General features: G+C 39.8%; 1 protein-coding gene across 2 annotated transcripts in view; it reads left to right on the top strand.

Annotated features, from left to right (window-relative positions):
* LOC148864200 (type I inositol polyphosphate 5-phosphatase 12-like) overlaps window positions 1-22,517 on the top strand; it is a 76,364-nt gene that overhangs the window by 33,770 nt on the left and 20,077 nt on the right. For both annotated transcript variants that reach the window (XM_088980804.1, XM_088980803.1), the window contains exons 4-5: window positions 1,410-1,525; window positions 1,722-1,806. In XM_088980804.1, coding sequence (XP_088836930.1) covers window positions 1,410-1,525; window positions 1,722-1,806 — 201 coding nt within the window. The remainder of the gene's footprint in view (window positions 1-1,409; window positions 1,526-1,721; window positions 1,807-22,517) is intronic.

The following is a 22,517-nucleotide window of genomic DNA, read 5'->3' as shown; positions in this document are numbered from 1 at the left end:
CAAGAAAAAGCTTCACTTGGTAGGATGGGGTTGGTTTGTAGAGCAAAGAAGGATGGAGGCTTGGGCATTAGAAGGGTAAGGTTATTTAATAAAGGATTGTTGGGGAAATGGTGGTTGGAAGCTTGGAGTGAAGAGGGAATCTTTGTGGAGGAGGGTGGTGGCGTGTATGTATAGGGTGGTTAACTTCGGGTGGGATTCTAAGGAGGTTTCTTCATCGTATGGGGTGGGTGTGTGGAAGGGGATCATGAAGTTCCATTCTTTAACAGTGGGCTGCACATCTTGGAGAATGGGGGAGGAAATAGCATTAGGTTTTAGGAAGAAGATTGTGGGGGTGGAGAAGCTATATAATATGTGTCCAAGATTGTATAATTTGAGTGAGAAGTTTCCCACTGATTTGTGATGCTGCAGGCATTGGTGGTTTGGTATCCTAAATTTTGAAGATCATTGTTGGATTGGGAGATTGAGTAGTGTATGTTGCTTCTGTCAAAGCTACTAGGGGTGGAGATCAATCTGGAGAGGCCTAATGCAAGGTGGTGGAAGGAATACAAAAATGGTAAAAAGAGCTATATTGAATTGTATTTGGGGTAACCCTATCCCACCAAGGGTGAAATTGTTCTCTCGGTTGGTGGCTATGGATAGTATCCCTACTCAAAACCATATGAGAAGCAAGGGATTTCAAATAGCTAATAGATGTGTGTTGTGTGAATCAAAGGAGGCGGATGTGCTCCATCTATTCTTTGGTTGTGTCTTCACAAGATTTATTTAGGGTTTCTTCTTTTGGCTTGTCAACAAGGATGATTGGAATCCAAGGTCCCTTGGTGAGATCTTTGCAAAATGACCTGTTCTTCATGGAAGCAAGAATGCTAAAATATTTTGGATCTTTGTTCCTTTTGTACTAGTTTGGGAGGTTTTGAAAGAAAGAAATAGGATTTTTGAAGTAAAGAGAAGATGTGATTGAGGATAAGCTTCAAGCTGCTGGATTGGGTCTTGGTTATTAGAATTGCAAAATGTTGAGGTTAGGGGATAACCTTTTGTATTTTGTTATGTTTATGCATTTTTCTTTTTGGGTGATTGCTTCACCAATTGTGATGTAATTTTACCTTTTCTATATTAAACAAATTTTCTTCTTTAAAGAAATGATACTACTTTTTTGTGTCAACTTCCACTCATTTTCTAGGAAATGCGTTGGATTTTTTTTTTTAAAAAAAGAAGAAATGTATATCCAGCATGAAATGAAAACTTTCAAAATTTCTCCTCTTTGAATGGATATCATTGATTCAGTGAAATGCTTACATTACGCAATCATATCATCCCATGAGAAATTCGTCTTACTCAATTGACCTTTTCTAGATATTGGGTCCTTTCTATATGCATTGCTTCTTCATTTACCATGTTTATACTAATTGCAGGTGGGACTTGAAGGGAGCTCCATTGGGCAATGGTGGCTTGATACCATAGGTAAAACCTTAGATGATTTTGAACGTCTGGGTTCTAGGCAGCTGGCTGCATTGCTAATAGCTGTTTGGTAAGTTAACCATTGAAGGAGCATTAGGAGATTCTCTTTCCTTTTTTTTCATTTTTGGAAATCAAGCCTTTTTATGTATGGACTTTTAAGTCTGCTTTTCCATGCTAAGGGTTTAATTTACTAGATATTCCTTAGGATTTTCTTTCCTTGATAGGTTTATTAACGGTTAACATTATGAGTTAATATTTCTTTTCAGGGTTAGGAAAAGTCTTAAGTCATATATCGGGGATGTTGATGCTGCAGCAGTACCTTGTGGATTTGGGCGTGCCATTGGCAATAAGGTATATGTGTCTTTACAATCTATCTATGCAATTTATGAAGGCCTGTAATAGGTTATACTAAAATATTTTATTGAAAAACCAAGTTGCAATAAATGATTGAGTTTGAACAGTATTCAGGTGTTGTATTTACTCCTATAATTAATTATTTTTGAAGAATCTTCATGATAGCATGTTTAATGAGTGCATTTTAGTTCTTCCCGCTGTTAGTACTATGCTATTCATTGTCCTTCCAAATAATTGAGATAACAAGTTAAATGCAGCATATCATTTAGAACAAAGATATTATTGTCTATCTAATATATATGTTTAACCTGTTTCTGAAAATCAAAATTCTGCATTAATCTTGATTTATTTATTTTCTGTTGGGAATGTTATAGTAGGTTGTCCAAAATTGTGACCACGAACACTTTCTTCAATGACTTTGATTTCCCATATAAATTGCCTCATACTTTTCAAGTCAAAATTCTTTGTCTTGGTCATGAGTTCCATTAGTGTTGTAAATGTGTAAGGCGATGACCATCGCTTTGGCCTCTCTAGTAGATATGGTGACTGGTTGTTACCCACTGACTAGTCGATGGAAAATAGATATGTTCTAGATTTAATATGTTGATGAAATCTCATAAATGAATTAATATAGGTGATAGGCTACAACTATTCAATATGCCATTTGCTTGTGGCAACTCTATATCAACATGCCATTGATTGGAAAAAGAAATTTCCATTTTCTTCTTTCTTTTTTATTTTATATACCTTCATCCAATCACGTTTCATCACAAATAGTTAAAGAAACAACACGAATCTAACAAAATGTAAACATATCCTATATTGCTTTTGTTTCTACTATTGCTATAGTAGTTCGAACCAGTAAGGAGAAGAAGAAAGAGAAGGAGAAGAAGAAGAAGAGGAGACGAAGAAGAAGAAGATGAAAGAACAGTCGAACCTGATAGCTAAACCCTATCAGTCGACCTCTTAATAGTGATTAGGCTCTAATTAAATGTACAAGGACTAAACTACCCCTACTTAAGTATGGGACAGAGAACCTCTAATAAGACTGCCACATAAGCTCATAACTTAACCAAGGTGAGTTGACTAATCTACCCTTATTCGGCTAACTCTAACACTCCCCCTCAAGTTGGAGAATATATGTCATAATCTCAGCTTGTTACATATATAGTTCACTCTCCCTGAGCTTAAGGCTTTTGTAAACAAATCTGCCCACTGATCACCTGAGCCTACATGTTCTGTGCTTATCTCTCTAGTAAGAACCTTCTCCCTCACAAAGTGGCAATCAATCTCTATGTGCTTTGTTCTCTCATGAAAAACAGGGTTGGATGAGATATGGAGCGCAGCTTGATTGTCACAGTACAACTTCATAGGTTTATCCATGTGGAACCCGATTTCTTGTAGGAGATTCCTCAACCACACTAATTCACATGTAGTGTGTCCCATTGCTTTGTACTCGGCTTCAACACTGCTTCTAGCCACAACCGTCTGCTTTTTACTCTTCCACGTCACAAGATTTTCTCCAAGAAATGTGCAGTACCTGTAGTAGACCTTCTATCAGACACAGAGCCTGCCCAATCTGCATCCGTGTACCCAACTACTTCAAGGTTTCCTCCTGGTTTATACAATAGCCCACGGCCCGGAGCTCCCTTCAGATATCTTGCAATTCTAAGAACTGCATCCCAGTGAGTTATACGAGGGTTCTGCATAAATTGGCTCACCACACTGACTGCAAAGGAGATGTTTGGTCTTGTGATAGTCAAATAGTTCAGCTTCCTCACTAGTCGTCTATACCTTCCAGGATCATCAAATATTTCCCCTGTATCACTGCTCAACTTAACATTTGGTTCCATAAGAGTCTCAGCCGGTTTTGCACCTAACAGTCTTGTTTCGTCCAATAGATGGAGAACATATTTTCTTTGGCACAGGTTTACACCTTGTCTTGATCTAGCAACTTCTATACTCAAGAAATACTTCAATGTCCCAAGGTCTTCAATGTCCCAACTTCTATACCCACTAATAAAATCTTTCCAGCTTCCGAGTCATAGCTGAACATTGAGTGATCAACCTGGCATTGCTTCATTCCAAAATTCTTCACCACTTCACTAAACTTTCCAAACCAAGCACGAGGCGATTGTTTCAACCCATAAATTGCCTTTTTCAGTCTGCACACCTTACCAGCCTCCCCCTGAGCAACAAACCCAGGTGGTTGCTCCATATATACCTCCTTTATAAGGTCACCCTGAAGGAAGGAATTTTTTATGTCAAGTTGAAGTAGGGGCCAATCATACATAACTGCTAGGGAAATTAACACACGGACATAGCTAATCTTAGCCACTGGAGAGAAGGTCTCCATATAGTCCACTCCATACAACTGTAAATAACCTTTAGCAACAAGTCTGACTTTCAGACGCTCCACACTACCATCTGGCAAGTATTTAGCAGTATACACCCATTTACAACCCACAACATGCTTACCAGGAGGAAGAGTAGTGAGCTCCCACGTGTGAGTATGCTGGAGAGCAGATAGTTCATCCTCCATTTCCTGTCTCCACCCAGGTGAACTAAGAGCCTCTTGGACATTGTTAGGTATGGAAATAGATGACAATAGTGATACAAATTGGCGATGTGAGGCGGAAAGGCGAGATACTGAAACAAAATTGGAAATGGGATGGAGAGTAAAACTACGTTTACCTTTCCGTAAGGCAATGGGTAGATCAAGTCATGAGGGTTCAACAACAGGAGCAACGACAAGATCCGCGGACAAGGTAGAAGCTGGAGGAGGGGCCGGTGTCGTTCGACGTGTATACACTTGCTGAATTGTGGTCGTTCAGTAGGGATCTGCACTGGATGAGGTGATGAGTCAACTCCAACAGGAACACCCGGAACGGGATCACTGACCGGAAGTGGAAGAGGAAGTAAAGGTGGAGACGAAGATGCTTCAGTTCCTGAGAAGAAGGGAACAAACTCAAAAAAGGTGATATCAGGACAGACATAGCACTTCCGAGTAATGGGATTGTAACACTTGTACCCTTTTTGAGTCCGAGGGTAGCCTAGAAATGCACACTTAATGGAGCGTGCATCCAACTTATCTATTCCAGGACTTAGATTGTGAACAAAGCACACACAACCAAAGACACGGGGTGTTAATGGGAAGGGAGACAAGGTGGGGAACAAGATAGAGAAGGGAGACCGACCATGAAGAATAAAGGAGGGCATCCGATTAATCAGGAAACACGCAGTAAGTACAGCATCACTCCAAAACCGTTTAGGAACACTCATATGATGAAGAATAGACCGAGCCATTTCAAGGAGATGACGGTTCTTCTGTTCAACCACCCCATTTTGTTGAGGAGTGGATGCACATGAAGTTTGATGAATGATGCCATGCTGTTCTAAATATTGTTGAAAGGAAGTAAGAAAATATTCACGACCATTATCTGAACGAAGAACTTTGATTGGAACACCAAATTGTGTACGTATTTTAGCATGGAATTTTTGAAAAATGGAAAATAATTCACTCCTTTCTTTCATTAAATAAATCCATGTCATTCTTGAACAATCATCAATAAAAGTGACAAAATACTTGTAACCATTATAAGACTCTATTTTGATCGGGCCCCAAACATCTGAATGAACCAAAGCAAAAGGACTCAACATACGACTTTCAACTCTAGGACTGAAGGAAACACGGCGATGTTTCCCAAACTGACACGACTCACACTATAACACTGACAAATGACTCAAAGACGGAACTAGTATCTTGAGTGCCTTGAGAGAAGGATGTCCCAGTCGACAATGCCACTGTAGAGGAGTAAGTGAAGTCTGAAGTGCAACTGACGATCCACCACCGTCAAGATAATACAATCCACCAACTTCATGCCCCCCACCAATCTTCTTCCCCGTCCTGAGATCCTGAAAAACACAAGAGGAAGGGACAAAAGTAACAGAACAGTTAAGAGTCTTGGTTAATTTACTAACAGATATAAGATTGAATGGAAACTTAGGGACATGTAGAGTAGATGATAAAGAAAGAGAAGCCCTGTCAACATTGCCAACACCAAGATGGGAGAGGAGGAACCATTGGCAAGGGTAACAGTTTGAGATGTGGAAGTTTTAGAGAGAGAAGAGAACACACCTAGAGTCTTGGTCATGTGATCAGAGGCTCCAAAGTCAATAATCTAAGGAGAGGTTTTAGATGACAGGCAAGCTATACCTGAGTGGGCAAGAGTAGTAGTAGTGTGTTGTGAAGTGGACTGAAGGAACCGCTCATACTCATCACGCGGTACACTCACCATCTCCCTTCTGGAAACAGATGTAGATGTGGAAGGAGTTAGGTCTGCCTGTTGATTATCATTGACATCAACCCCACCAGCAACAACATGATTGGCCCATTTAGAGGGAGGGCGGCCATGGAGATCATAACAGAAATTTACCGAATGTCCTTCCCTGCCACAGTGGGTACACTTCCTTGTAGAGATGCCTTTTTCTTTGCCATGTCCTCCCCCTTTCGTACCACGTCCACCTCCTCTGGCTGTCACAAAAGCTGATCTATCAGACTGTGTGGGATTCTCTCTCTGTCCCAAAGAAATCCTACGAAGCCGAGCAAACACTTCCTCAAGTGTAGGAAGGGTAGAGCTCCCCAATATTTGGGCCCTAACTGGTTCATACTCTGATTTCAGCCCCACTAAGAACCTTGTGACATCTAGTCGTTCCCTCTGTTGTTGTTGGACCTTAACATCTGGAGTGAGAGGATGATAGACATTGAGTTCATTTTTGAGGTTCTTCATACTGGCATAGTACTCTTCTAGGGTTTTATTTCCTTGTTGCAGACCAAAGTACTCTTGATAGAGCTGATATACCCTTATAGTATTATCTTGCCCAGAATGCAGCTTCTTGGCATGTTCCCATATGTCCTTAGCTGTATCTAAGAGCATGGAGTTGGCACTTATTTTGGGTTCCATACTGTTTCATAGCCATGTCATGATTTGAGCATCCTCCTGTTCCCAATCATCAAACCCTGGAGAGTCAGCCGGTGGTTTATCTTCTTTCACATGCTTCACTTTTCTCTTTGCCTTGAGAAAAACTCCCACTGACTTGGTCCATGGAACATAGTTCTACCATTCAGTTTAATTGAGGTCATCTGTACACCTAGATAGTCAGAGGAAACCACCACACTAGGTTTCTGATCACTACAGCCATCTTCCATTGCTGCCATGATATTCTTTCAATGCTACCTCTAATCTGAATTCCCAATCACCAACTAAGTGCTGTTGTCAAGAGTTTGATGCTCCAGAACCTACAGCAGTCCCTAAACACAATGATAGATACACGCGCCTTTGTTCTTATCCACACCACTACTGATTTCACAAAAAACACAGACTACACCGACATTAATTCAGCATTACTAACCACATGCAAGCTCTCTTACAACTACTCAACAGAGTTTGTGCATCATAAGAACCACCACACAGCCATAGCTGTCACACACAATACAGACCTGCTTTAACGCTTTTAAGAGGGCACCACAAGACCAACAACAACTCAACTAGTACCATTGTATTACACCTTGCACGATTCGGCCACCTACAGTAGCCCCTACACCATTTGGCCGCCAGCAGTAGCCCTTACACCATTTGGTCACTGTAAACACAGCCTGTTCTTGGAATTTTTCCAAGAACCAGGGCAACAACCAACCTAGTTCTCTAGGTTCTGATCAGTCCTCTCAAGTTCTTGAAGATTTTCAACCCAGAAATACCAACAGCACAAAGAGAAGAGATAACCAACCTTCGTTAGAGAGCTTCAGCCAACCATTCACTGCTGAAGTTGTTTTCTTAGGAAAGGAGGTTCTGCGCACCAGAAAAAAAGGAAGAGCTGAGATGTTTCAGGCCTGGGACGAACCACTTTTCTCCATTGATAACCCAGAGAAGAAAAGTAGAGAACTGAAGCACGAACTGAAGTTGTCACAAACTGAAACAGGTCACGAACCTTGCTCTGATACCATGTTTCTATTGTTGCTACAGTAGTTCGAACCAATAAGGAGAAGAAGAAAGAGAAGGAGAGGAAGAAGAAGATGAAAGAACAGTCGAACCTGATAGCTAAATCCTATCAGTCAACCTCTTAATAGTGATTAGGCTCTAATTAAATGTACAAGGACTAAACTGCCCCTACTTAAGTATGGGATAGAGAACCTCTAATAAGACTGCCACATAAGCTCATAACTTAACCAAGGTGAGTTGACTAATCTACCCTTATTCGGCTAACTCTAACAGCTTCAAATTATTGGGGATAAGTGACTAGTCATTCCATTTTTTAGTAGAGATTAGCTTCCTACTTTGAGCTGAGTTTTATGCACAAGTTTAGAGTGAGGGAGGTGGAAGAGTTGCTATTTCAAATGTATGGTATTACACCCTTGGAGAGATGAGCATGATGATAGTGATCATTTTTTTATTGGTAATCATGATTGTAGAGAAGATGGGCCGAATGGCCCATAGGTTGTTTATCCTTTTTTACCTTTTATGTTTTTTGCTGTAATGGGCCTTAATCTGGGCTTTATTCTTTATTATGTTATGTCTTTTTAATTTTCTGCCCAACTAGGGGCTTCTCTGTAAATTACTTAAGTTTAACTTAATGAAATAGAATTAGGGGGGTAAGAGAGCAGATTATGTTCGAAAATCTCTCTCTGAACCCAAGTTGCCGCCACCTTCTTCTTCTTCTTCTTCTCTCCTCTTGAACTCTGACTTCTGCTACTTTCTTTTGAATTTTTGCAACTTTCTAAACAGTCCTTTCTTCTCAAAAGGTTGTTTTTCTTTTTGGTATCAGAGACAGGTTTGTTTTTCTCAAAAGACTGAATCGTATGAATAGTTAAAGAAACCTATTTCAACCCAGTTGTTAGTGGTTTCTGGAGAGAAGGGGATTGGTTTTGTCGTCCTCTTGACAGATTCAAGTGTGTTGCCCCAAACCCTAATTTTCTGAAGAAATCTGATTGCGGGCCCCACAGGGAGTTTGACCTGGGCGCTCAGTGATTGAAGTCCTACTCATTCTTCTTCTTGAAGATCGAATCAAATGGATTGGTGTTTTGTGAAGTCTACAAGGAGCGGCTGAGTTTTATCTATTTCTCCCAGCTTCCGGGTGTGACGCAAGTTATTGGTGCAGCTGTATAGAGGTTGGCTCACAACACAGTTTTTTGTTCTGTCTTCATTTGTTGTTATTCGAAGTTGTTTGAAGTCATTTTTGAAGTATTTAAGAAGATGAACTCCTCAGACTTTGAAAACAAGCATGTTGTTGGAGCCTCTGTAGACTCTCTACTGGCTGTGACCACAGTCAAGCTGGATGGAACTAATTATCTGGCTTGGTCACAATCAGTTAAAGTTCATATTTGTAGTAGAGGCAAATGGGGTTTTATCTTCGAGAGCAAAAAGGCTCATCTGGAAGATGATCCATCATATGAAAAGTGGATGCAAGAAAATTATACTGTTATTGGATGGCTTGTGAACTCAATGCAACCACAGATTAGTCAGCACTATTTGTGGATGTATTCAGTAAAGGAAATTTGGGATAGTGTTGTTGAAACATATTCCCAAAAATTAAATGTGGCCAGGGCTTACAAGTTGAGAAGTGATGTGAAGAATTTGAGACAGGGGGAGAAACCATTAGTTGTATACTTCTCAACACTGAAGTTCTTATGGCAAGAAATAGATTTGATAGAAGTTGTAGCCTAGGACACCACTAAGGATGCTGAGACCTACAGAAAACTGGTTGAGAGAAATAGGGTGTTTGAGTTCTTGACAGGGTTAAATCCAGAGTACAACATTACAAAGCAAAATATTTTATCCAAGGATAGTGTCTCACTGTCTCAAGCATACGCCTTGGTAAGTAGTGAAGAAAGCAGAAAACTTGTCTAGGTCCAAGGGGCTGGTCTAAATGATCACTTTGCTAATATGGGAGTGAAACCCAAGGGGGTTGCAAGGACTCCAAGTAGTTCAGGGAAGAAAGAGATTATCTGTGAGTACTGTAAAAAGCCAAAACACACTAAAGACAAGTACTGGAAATTGCATCCTGAGCTCCTACCACTTCGGTTTCAAAAGAAGTCTGATAATATAAAGGCAGGGAGTGCCAATGTTGTTGTCAGTCCAGATAGTGACAGATATCAAACTGAAGAGATGACGGCTAGTGAGCAGTTAGCAACTATGAAGGCAGAATGACAAGTTTGGGAGGATGATCAGTCACCTAGAGGGTGTGACCTTTTCTTCCAACCCTCTAGGAAATTCAACCTCTTTTGCATTTTCTCATTCAGGTATACGGGCTTCTGCCAATCATACAACCATTTCAGGTAATCGTAGGATCCCTTGGATTATTGATTCTGGTGCTTCTGATCATATGGCGAGCCTTTCCACTTTGTTTGTTTCATATGATTTACTTCCTGGACGTGACAAAATCACCCTAGCCGGTGGCTCTCTTGCCCCTATCTCCAGCAAGGGAACCATCAAGGCTACAAATTCCTTGGTTCTTCCTTCTGCTCTTCATGTACCCAGGCTAAATACAAACTTGTTATCTGTAAGTAGCCTAACTAAGTCATTAAACTGCTGTGTAACCTTTTTTCCTTCCTACTATGTCTTTCACGATTTGGAGTCTCAGAAGATGATTGGGAGTGGCCATGAGGCGAATGGAATATATCTACTGGATACTCTTGGACAGTGCCATGAACAACCTAGAAAAACTGCTTTTGGATCTACATCTACAGAGTCCATCAGTCAAGTCATGTTATGTCATTTTCGTTTGCGTCATTTGTCTTTTTTTGCATTAAGTCATCTATTCCCAAAACTGTTAAAGGGAATTAGTTTGTCCAGTCTTCATTGTGAGTCGATTGAACTATCAAAACATTGTAGAAACAATTATCATTTGAGTAATAAAAGATCTTCTTCTCCTTTTCATATTGTGCACTCTTATGTGTGGGGGCCTTACCACTTACCTTCTATGGGTGGCTACAAATATTTTTTCTTGTTCATTGATGACTTTTCTCAGTTCACTTGGATATTTTTGATAAAGTCCCGTGATGAAGTTCCCAGACTTGTGAGGCAATTCCATGAATTTTTCCTAACCCAGTTTGATACTAAAATTAAAATTTTCAAATCCGACAATGCAAAAGAATATTTTGAGAAAAACCTGACTTGCTATCTCACTGATTTGGGGGTTATTCACCAAGGCTCCTGTGTTAGGACCCCAGAACAGAATGGAGTTGCTGAAAGAAAAAATAGGCATATTGTTGAAGTCACAAGAAGTATTCTATTTGCCTCACATGTCCCTACAAAATTTTGGGGTGATGCTGTTCTCACTGCTACCTACCTTATCAACCGTATGCCATCTAGGATTTTGAGGTTTAAGTATCTCTTCAATCTTCTTCATTCGGATAAGGATCTTTTTCCTATTCCTCTTCGTGTCTTTGGCTGCACTTGTTATGTACATATCCCAAGTGTCCAGAGACATAAATTTGAACCAAAAGCCCACAAGTGTATCTTCCTTGGTTATTCCCCCACACAGAAGGGTTACTGTTGTTTTGATCTGAAGACTAGCACTCGGTATGTCTCAATGGATGTCACCTTTGATGAGCTTTCTTCCTTTTATGGTTCTTCTCTGGAGAAACATTGTCCAAAGGGGAGGATTTGTCACAGGTGTTTACTCTTCCTCTTCCTGTCCCAATTGAGTCTTTTGTTGAGTCTCTTTCTCCTTCAAATGAGTCAAGGGAGGATCTGTCACTTCACTCTCATTCAAGTGTTCCTATTCCTCCTCCTTTACCTCCTCGCCCTCTTTTTAATCCCAGGTTGTACCAATGGCAAAGAACCAGAAATGAGCAAATTGTTTCCCCTCCAACACATGAGCCTCATGCACTTCCAGTTACAGATGAAACAACAGGTATTGTTATAGCCCCTTTGGAGCCATCCTTCCTAGACCTTGATATCCCCATTGCTATTAGGAAAGGAAAAAGGAAGTGTATTGCACATTGCATTTCTAAACACCTTTCTTATAGTTTGCTCTCTCCTTCATATTTTGCCTACTTTTCTTCTGTTGCTTCTAACCCAATTCTCAGGTCTGTGTCAAAAGCTCTTACCATTCTAGAATGGAGGGATGCTATGAGAATAGAAATTGATGCCCTGCACAAGAATGACACTTGGGAAGTGGTTGATTTGCCCGATGGGAAGGATCCAGTAGGTTGTAAGTGGATTTTTACTATCAAATATCATGTTGATGGCACCATTGAAAGGTACAAGGCTAGGCTGGTTGCAAAAGGCTATACATAGACATATGGGATTGATTATCTAGAGACCTTCGCCCCTGTTCTGTGAGAGTTATGCTATCTTTGGCTGCACACTCAGACTGGCCACTTTATCAACTGGATGTAAAGAATGCATTTCTGAACGGAGAGTTACATGAGGAGGTCTATATGTCTCTTCCTCTAGGGATGTATGAAATAGATATGAAAGGAAAGGTCTGCAGGCTGAAGAAATCTCTTTATGGACTCAAACAGTCCCCTAGAGCATGGTTTGAAAGGTTTAGGGCTGCCCTTGTTAGCTTCGGCTATGTACAGACACAATTTGATCATACCCTCTTTGTGAAGAGGAGAGGATCCTTGGTCGTTTACCTGATTGTGTATGTTGATGATATTGTTGTGACTGGTAATGATGTCTCAGGGATTAATGATCTCAAATCTTTCCTTCATACAGAGTTTGAGATCAAAGATCTGGGGGAATTGAGATACTTTCTTGGCATAGAAGTTGTTAGATCCATGGATGGGATCCTTATCTCTCAGAGAAAGTATGTTCTTGATTTTCTCTCTGAAACAGGGAAGATGGGTGCTAGACCAGCTGCAACTCCTATCGATATGAGCCATAAACTCTCTGCTTCAGATGGAATATTGTTAGAAGACAAGGGAGTCTTCCAGAGACTACTTGGAAAACTTCTTTATCTATGCATGACTCGGCCAGACATTGCATATGCTGTCAGTTGCATCAGTCGGTTCATGCATGCTCCCAGGGATACTCACATGGCAGCAGCAGAGCGGATTCTGTGTTATTTAAAGGGCTCCCCTGGAAAGGGAATTCTATTTGCTAAGCATGGCCATATGAAACTTGAAGCCTACACAGATGCTGACTGGGCCGGAAACATTGATGACAGAAGATCTACCTCTGGATACTGTAGTTTGGTGGCAGGTAATATTGTCTCTTGGAGAAGCAAGAAACAATCAGTTGTTGCTCGATCTTCAACCAAGGCAGAATACACAGCCATGGCTCATGGAGTTTTTGAACTATTGTGGCTTAGATCCTTGATGGAGGAACTGGGTATTGAGCATGATAAGCCAATGATGTTATACTGTGATAATTAGGCCGCCATCAACATTGCTCACAACCCAGTGCAACATGACAGAACTAAGCATATTGAAGTTGACAAACACTTTATTCGGGAAAGAGTGGCTTCTGGAGAAGTGTGTCTACCTTTCATCACTTCAGCATGATACTGGCAAGCTTGGCATGATTGACATCTATGCTCAGCTTGAGGGGGAGTGTAGAGAAGATGGGTCGAATGGCCTATAGGTTGTTTATCCTTTTTTATCTTTTATGTTCTTTGTTGTAATGGGCCTTAATCTGGGCTTTATTCTTTCTTATGTTCGAAAATCTCTCTCTGAACCCAAGTTGCCGCCACCATCTTCTTCTTCTTCTTCTCTCCTCTTGAACTCTGATTTCTGCTACTTTCTTTTGAATTTTTGCAACTTTCTAAACAGTCCTTTCTTCTCAAAAGGCTGTTTTTCTTCTATGACAGAGATCATTGTTATAAATTCCACGAGTGCCTTACTGGACTCAATAAGAAAGGTAACAATTTTACTGCAGTAGTGTTCCTATTGAACCATCTATTGCATCTATATCTAGTGGTTCCAAAAAGTTTGTGACTATTCCTAAGAGTGGTATGATTATTCAATGATTTTAGTGAGGAATAAAAAGAGAACATAATTTAAAATGTTCATAAATTTCCTAATATTTCAATGACATTTCCATTTCCATGGCTATTGACAGTCAGATAAAATATTTATTAGAACCAACATATTCCTCAATGAAAGCTATTGGTGCCATGTGGAGTACAAGATATAGTATACATGATATCCTATATACAAAGCTACTACATTACAGTAGGACAACTAGAACTTTCTACACTCGACCTCTAACTGATTTGGGTGGGGGCAGCATCAGTTTGTTTATAAGGAACTGATGGTGCACATGAGTCATAGATTTGGTGAAGATGTCAGCAAGTTAAAGGTCAGATGATACATGTAGAAGAGTAATTGTCTCTGCAACGAACTAGTAGTAAATGAAATGACAACCAACCTCAATATGTTTGGTGTGCTCATGGAAGATAGGATTGGAGGCAATTCAGATTGCACTTCAAATATGGGCAACTGTAGTTCCTAAAGAAGATCACTTTTTCTGATGATTTAGACATAGTAGTATGCTTCTTGCACTTTCAGGAGATAAGAGAATGACCAAGAAACATACCATCCTGTTGTAGAACAACGGTATAGGACACCCTGCCCAAGTAGCATTTGAATATGGCTGAAGATGGAGTGAAGAAGAAGAAGAAGAGAAGAATAAATCACAATCAATGGTACCATAAAGATATTAACTAATCTTGTGAACAGCGGTAAGATAAGGATACTAAGGTGAAGCTACAAGTTGACTAACCACTTGTGCAACATGAACAATATTCAGTCGAGTCATAATAAGATAAATGAGACTGCCAACTAGACAATGATATAAAGAAAGGATCTAACAAAGATTCTCCATCACAAGACAACTTCACATTTAGTTCCATAAGAGTGTCAACTTGTTTGATGTTTGTGAAATGAGCTAGCTGAATCAAGTCTTCTTTGTACTTTTGTTGAGTCACAAAGTGATGCCATGGTGAAGATTGCACCTCTAACCCCAAAAAAATAGTCATAATGCACTAATCCTTGTTCTTGAAGGTCTGAAGAAAGAGGTTGAGATGTTAAACAGCTTCAAGATCACCTCTAGTAATGAAGATATCAACAACATCAACAAGAAGAATAGTAATAACTAAAGTGAAGAATCACAAGAACTCTGAAAAACCAGCCTCCACAAGAGCATGATGAATCATTCAAACCAATATCAAATTTCCGATACAATACACTCCATAATTATTGAGATATAATCCCCCTGAACTTTCATTTGCAACAAAGAACCCCCTTGAACTTTCAGATTCTGGCAAAGATTCCCCTCTGTTAGCATTCCATCAGTTAACTTTGAAAAAGATTTTCATGTGATTATTTAAACTTTTCTAAATCCCCAAACTACTCTTTTTCCAAGGATTTTCTAAAACAAGTGTTGGGGTTCATTTTTTCTCCAAAAAAAAAGTGTTGGGGTTTGTTTTAGCGTTTTTTTTTATCCCCATTTTTTATTACTTTAGTTGATATTAATTGCATGTTGTGTTTGTTGCAATTCTAGGTTTTCATAGAAGTTTCTTTTTTTTTTTGCAATTTCCATTTTATAGAAGTTCATCAAGTGGGTATTTTGGTAAATTAACTTCTTCTGTCACTCAACTTAATGGAGAGGGGGTCTTTGTTGAAATCTGAAAGCTCAAGGGAATCTTTGTTGCAAATGAAAGTTCAAGGTGTAATTGCCACTACCCCTAAAGGTAGTAATCTGTAATTTACCCAAATTTAAAATGTCACTTTTCTTTCTCAAACAATAAATCCATGTAATATAAGTGTAGTCATTTATGAACAATACAAAGTACTTGAATCCCATTTTAGACAAAACAAGTATAGGTCCCCATACATCACTATAATAAATTTCAAATGGTGAGGAAGAATGCCGATGTTTAAATAGGGAAGGGTAAAACGATGCTCTTACTCAAACAACCAGAATGAAAATTTTCAAATGGTGAGGAAGAACACCAATGTTTAACAGCAGAAGACTCCAAAGGAGGTAATCTACCCTTCAAACAACCAAAATGAACAATAACATTAAGTCTATCAAAATGTGGATGAGAACGATCAAACTCCAGCACAAAGTGACATCCAACCTTATGACCCCTCCCGATGAATCTCCTAGTGACTTTAAGTCGTTAATTTAGGAACAAGAAAAATTCGTTTCAAGGACAAAGAACCTATAGGGGAAGCAGTATAAGAGAGGGACATAACTGTCCTTTCTTACTCTGTTATTACCCTATTATATAAGCCATTTCTTTGGGTTGTATTCTGATCTCTAGACACACCCATCTAAACTCTGTTCTTCTGTTTTGAACTGCATTTGACAGACCTTATTAATAAAATAGAGAAATGATCTGGAAGGAAATCCTTGAATGGCCTTTTCTCTGAGACGGGCCACTTTGTTCAAAAAATGGAAAAGGTCAGGACTGTGTCTAGTCTACTCCTCCCAAGACCCTAGATAGCTGGGACCAACTTTGGGTAATGGCCTTTTTTTAGTCAACCTGGGTTGCATGGGGCCAGGTGAGTTAAAAAGAGGGTGGGCCAAGAAGGTTGGGGGCTCAAAAGAAATTTAATAATAGTCGGGTGAGATGAGGGTTGGCCCACAATTCAAATAAAGAGGTCGAGGGTGGGCCAAGGGCTTCAAATAGAAAAGGTATTGAGGCATTTGAGAAAAATATCAAAGGTGTTAATGCAGTTGGAGAGGTAGATTCTATATGGTTCTTCAAATGGAGGAGGAAGATGGGAACTGCAATTGAAATACAATCTGCAGTTCTATAGTTCGAGAGATTAGATTAGACAGAATTTGCAACAATAAAAAACAAAGAGGAGGTAGATAGTGGAGGCGAGACAAATTGCTCAGGTTCAGTTTGCTAAGAAGGCATATAATGAGCAAACAAATGAAGTTGATGAGGGTGAAGATGAAGATGTGCCTCATTTAACGGATTAATCAATGTGGATGTGGTAGTGGCTACAAAAGTTGAGGTGAGTAAAACATTGAGTCAGAAGAAAAGAGGGACAAAGGTGAAAAGGGGGAATTTGATAAGAAGGCATATAAAGAGTCAGAAGAAAAAGGAATTGAAAAAAAGGGGGACAAAGGTGAAGGGATTTTTTTCTGAACAAGTAGTTTTAGGCTCTTCCAATAATGGGGAACTGGAAGTGCATTTAGAGGTCACAAATGAGAATATTTTAGCTATATTTTCAAGACTATAGGGGGAGAGAACTCTATTAGGGATGAGCTGCTACAGCATTGCAAGGTTTATGATTGCCAAGGAACCTATACTTGAGGATGTTGCCCAGATAAGCAACCCAAAAGGGGGGGGGGGAGGGGGATGAATTGGGTTATCTATAATTTTGGGTTTGATTTTATTAACTACAGATATTTGTATTACTTAATGTGTTACAAATACTCTACTTCTCAAACAGAAAAGATGATGAACTTTAAGGCAAGTTAATAAGTATACTCAATCATAATAAATAGAACTAGTTATAATAGTGACTGTTAAGTGAATAAACTCGATCTTTCAATTAATAGAGCCAATTAGAGTCAAAATTAATTCCATTATACTAGTTGAGTTTATTAACAATATTTATGATTCAACAAGTGCCAACGTATACTGATGAATTAAAGTTTACTAATTCTGAGATACTGCACACAAGGATTTATAGTGGTTCAATTTTCCCAGCCTAAATCCACTCCTCAAGAAACCCCCTTGAGAGTTTCAAATCCACTATTCCACCAAATAGTACAAGAAACCAGTTTTCTTTGGTGCTGGTTAAGCCTCTTACACCAACCAGTTTTGATGGTGCCAGTCACACCACTCTCAACCCAACCAGTTTTGTAGTGCTGGTCAAACCACTCCCTGCAGGTTGACACAGTGCCTGCTCACTCACCAAGAATATTCCCACTCTCACAATCAATCAATCATATTTGAATCTTTACAATGAAGCTCATAATATGATCTTCAGTCTAGTATAACATTACTGCTCAAACTACTCAGCTCAGATTTTCAGATTGGGGCCCATGATAATATTGGAGCTATTACAGAAATTTAACAATTTTTTTTTAGCTCAAACTTGAAACTCCCTCCTACACTTTTAATTTTTCTTCTATATTGAAAACTTAAGCTCTAGAATAAGTAAATTTAAAATTCCCCCTTGCAGATTTTTTCCTTATAATTTTTCTTCTTCTAATTTGAAAAACTTAACCTCAAGAAAATCATTTTTCCAATTTGATTTAACACCTTAAAAAATTCAAAATCCGCATCCTTAAAAATGATCTGATTCAGCTTTTATAGGGAACCCCAAGATTTTACCATTGGTCAAATGTCAGCATTTAATGCTCTTCTGACCATTTGGATACAAAGCAATAAAATACAGAAACAGGGCATTTAATGTGGGCACAACGATTTTAAATTTTTGAAGAGTGCATCACCTAGGGGTCGACTCTACACAAGTCAAGGGTCAAATCCTCACAGTTCCGTTCAGACTCACTTGGGGCATGACTCTTCATCTCTCTGGGGTCACCTCTTGATCTAGAATTGAGATTACCATTCTGTTAATCTCTCAAGGGACATCCCCTACAAAGCCAGGGCTCGTCTCTTGTTACCTAGAGATTGTAAATTAATCTTGCTTTGACCAAGATCAATTTAAAAAGAAAAAAAGCTAAATCTAATGACATCCCTCGGTCAATGGGATTTGGGCCCTTTTTGAGTTCATAAGAGGTGATTTACATAAGATGACCCTAAATGGCCAAATATGACGCTGAAGCACAGAAGCTTGTATAGCTGTTGGCTCTAAAACCTTCGAACTGGATTCAAGCCAATCTTCTGGGGATGGAGTGTTGGAGATCATAGAGTGAGGAAGAGGAGCTTGGACTAAAATCTCACTGAAAGTGGAAGAGGTAAAATGGACGGTGGACTTTTTGGAAAAGACATTAGAAAATCGCAATAGGCCTTCTGAGCCACTGAGACGAGCGGACAGGGGAAAGATAATGACCATCCTAGTTGCAGAAAATAGATGGGGAAGATATATCAAACTAAGCCTATGGGAAGGAACAAGCAGAACGCGAAGCATTTGTGTCCCTGAAGAAGCAAACACTTTCGGATGGGAGATGTTTACTAGATTTTGATAGGAGTATATGGCCCAAATTCTCCATCAAAGAGAGGAAGACTACGGGAAGAATTGGACGTTGTGCATGAATTTGATGACCTACCTTGGTATGTCAGTGGTGATTTTAATGTCACAAGATTCTGTATTGAGAGTTCTAATTGTAGGAGAGTAACAAGAAGCACGAAAGACTTCTCAGACTTTATTGCAAGGCACAATCTTAGAGATCTCCCTCTTAGCAATGGCTCTTTTACCTGGTCAAACATGCAGGAATATGCAGTAAGCAGAAGACTGGACAGGTTCCTTATGACCAATGCTTGGGAGGAACATTTTCCCAACTGCCTGCAGTCTATTAAATCTTGTTGTATCTCTGACCATTGGCCAATGGTTCTCCATGATGAAATTTTGAGAAAAGGAAAGGCTCCTTTCAGGTTAGAGAAGCTTTGGACTACCCACAAGGATTTTCAGCAAAGAGTAGCTTCTTGGTGGGAGAAATGTAGTGTGGTTGGGTGGGTAGGATTCCGGTTTCAGCAGAAGTCAAAATACTTAAAGAGGATGCTAAAAGTTTGGGGCAAAGAGGAGTTTAAAGGATTTGTGGAGGAAAAGAATAAGCTAATCCAAGAATTAGATGACTTAAGGAAGAATTACATCTCGAAAGTGAGGTGGGGCAGAGAGAGAGAGAAGACAAGGGAGAAATTTCAGAAGCTATTGTGCAACTTTTCAAAGGGCTCTAAGGAATCAGTGTTTAAGATGGATGGAGACAGAGCTCCTAGACCGGATGGCCAGATGGGTTCCCGATACTCTTTTACCAGTTGGTGGTGGGACATGATCAAGTCTGATCTGGTGGAAGTCCTGAAAGACTCGACTTTCATCACTTTAGTTCCAAAGAAAGAGGGGATCTTGGAAGTAAAGGACTTCAGACCCATCAGTTTGTTGGGGAGTTTATACAAAGTTGTAGCTGAAGTTTTGGAGACAAGACTAAAGGAGGTCCTGAAAGACTTGATTTCAAGCAACCAATTCGCTTTTCTGAAAGGGCAACAAATTATTGACAGCATATTAGTGGCAAATGAATGTGTAGAAAAAAGAATACAAAGTGGTAAGGCAGGGGTGATAATCAAGTTGGACCTGGAAAAGGTGTACAACAAAGTGGATTGAGATTGCTTGCTAGAGAATCTAAGCCTGAGAGGCTTTGGTAGAAGGTGGGTGAGATGGATTAGAGGGTAATAAGTTCTGCTCGGTTTTCAATCTTAATAAATGAACCTACCGACTACTTTAATGCAAATAGGGGCATGAGACAAGGTTGTCCTCTCTCCCCTTACTCTTCACTTTGGTAGCTGATATCTTCAGCTATTTGCTTCAAAAAGCAAGGGAGTCAAATTTTCTGAAAGGCTTCACGGTGGGTAGGGAAGCAGCTCAGGCGTTTCACTTGATGTTTGCAGATGACATAATCCTGTTCTTGGAGGCTGAATGGGAGAACATCTCTAACCTAAAAAGGGTGTTAAAAAGCTTTGATATGGTGACTGGTCTTAGAGTAAACTTCTCCAAATGCAGTATAGTGGTATTAAATGTAAGCGACTCTCTCTTGGATAGATTCAAAGCTGTTAGGTTGTAAATTCGAGAGGCTTCCCATTTCCTATTTGGGAATGCCCCTTGGTGGGAACCTGATAAGCCAAACCTTTTGGAATCGAGTGGTGGAAAATGTGAGAAAATATTGTCCACATGGAAAAAAAGTTACCTATTAAAAGGGGGAGGGGTTACACTTATGAAGGCTTCTTTTGCTAACTTGTCAATCTATTTCTTGTTAGTGTTTCGAGTCCCGGGCAAAGTAAAAGACAAGATTGAAAAGCTCCAGACGGATTTCTTATGGGAAGGAGGTGGTGAGAAGAAAAGCCATTTAGTGTGTTGGAATCAGGTGTGCAAGATTAAGGAAGCCAGTGGTCTAGGGCTAGGGCATATTAATGAAAGGAACTTAGCCCTTCTTGGCAAATGCTTATGGAGGTACCCCTTGGAGATGGAAGCACTGTGGACATCCATCATCATGAGCAAGCATAGGAAACATACCAACAGTTGGGATAGCAAGGTCCACTTGTACCCAGTGAAAGATTCTAACCCTTGGAAAGGTATCTCTTCTACCTATGACCTCTTCATTAAGTTTGCTAGATATCAGGTGGGAAACGGAAGTAGAATTAAATTTTGGACTGATTTGTGGTGGGGTGAGGATACCCTTGCTAACTCTTATCCTAGAATTTTTAACCTGTCCTAGTCCTAAGAAGCCACAATAGCCTTGAGCCTTTCCCCCTCACCCTCAGAAACCTCTTGGAACCTAAACCTCAGAAGGCCATTAAGAGAGGTAAAGATTTCTGATTTAGAAACCAAAGGATCTGGAAACTTAATTCAGTCAACAAGTTCTCCACTAACTCTTTTTTCAAGGCTCTAGTGTCAGAAGATTTGTGGTGGGGTGAGGATACCTTCGCTAACTATTATCCTAGAATTTTTCTCCTATCCTAGTCCCAAGAAGCCATAGTAGCCTTGAGCCTTTCCCCCTCACCCTCAGGAACCTCTTGGAAACTAAACCTCAGAAAGCCATTAAGAGAGGTAGAGACTGCTGATTTAGCAACCAAAGGATCTAGAAACTTAATTCAGCTGGCAAGTTCTCCACTAACTCTTTTTTCAAGGCTCTAGTGTTGGAATATCAGGTTTATCCCTTTCTTGTTAAGGTTTAGAGCTCAAATACCCCCCCTAGAATCTCCTTTGTTTGAGAGGCTTGCTTAAAGAGAATAAATGAATGTGATCTGATCCAGAAAATTTTAGAGGCAGATTATCTATCCCCATGTCTGTCCTCTTTGCCTCTGTGATGGAGAGACAACTGAACACATTCTTCTCCATTGTCCTGTCACAAGGATGTCTGGTGCTACTTCCTGAACTTAGTGGGATACAGGTTGGTGTTCTTAGGGAAGGTGGTGGACATCATTTGGCAATGGCAAGGTAGAGGGCTAGGAAAAAGAGGAAGACTCTACTGGGTTACAGTGACTCATGAAGTCTTGTGGGCATTTGGGAAGAAAGGAATAATAGAATTTTTGAAATAAAGCTAGAAATGTTGGGTGCTACTATCTGGAGACTTTTGCTCTTGTTGCAAAGATGACATCTGTGCGGGTTCTACTATCTTTGGCTGCTCATTTAGATTGGCCTCTTTATCAGTTGGATGTGGAAAATGCATTCTTGAATGGAGAATTACATGAAGAAGTTTATATGTCTCTCCCACCAGGGATGTATGGCACAGGCATGGAGGGAAAAGTGTGCAAGTTGAAGAAGTCTCTCTATGGACTCAAACAGTCACTTAGGGCGTGGTTTGAAAGGTTTAGGGCTGCCCTTGTTAACTTTGGTTATGTACAAACTCAGTTTGATCATACCCTCTTTGTGAAGAAGAGAAGTTCATTGGTGGTATATCTCATAGTCTATGTTGATGATGTTGTAGTGACTGGCAATGATGTGACAGGGATTGATGATCTTAAATCTTTCCTTCATACAAAGTTTGAGATCAAAGATCTAGGGGAGTTGAGGTATTTCCTTGGCATTGAAATGGCTCGGTTTAAGGATGGAATTTTTA

The sequence above is a fragment of the Nelumbo lutea genome, chromosome 3 (assembly GCF_056320005.1).
Source record: "Nelumbo lutea isolate HS-2025 chromosome 3, American lotus-T2T, whole genome shotgun sequence".
Taxonomy (NCBI): domain Eukaryota; kingdom Viridiplantae; phylum Streptophyta; class Magnoliopsida; order Proteales; family Nelumbonaceae; genus Nelumbo; species Nelumbo lutea.
This window is presented reverse-complemented; position numbering and strand designations above follow the sequence as displayed.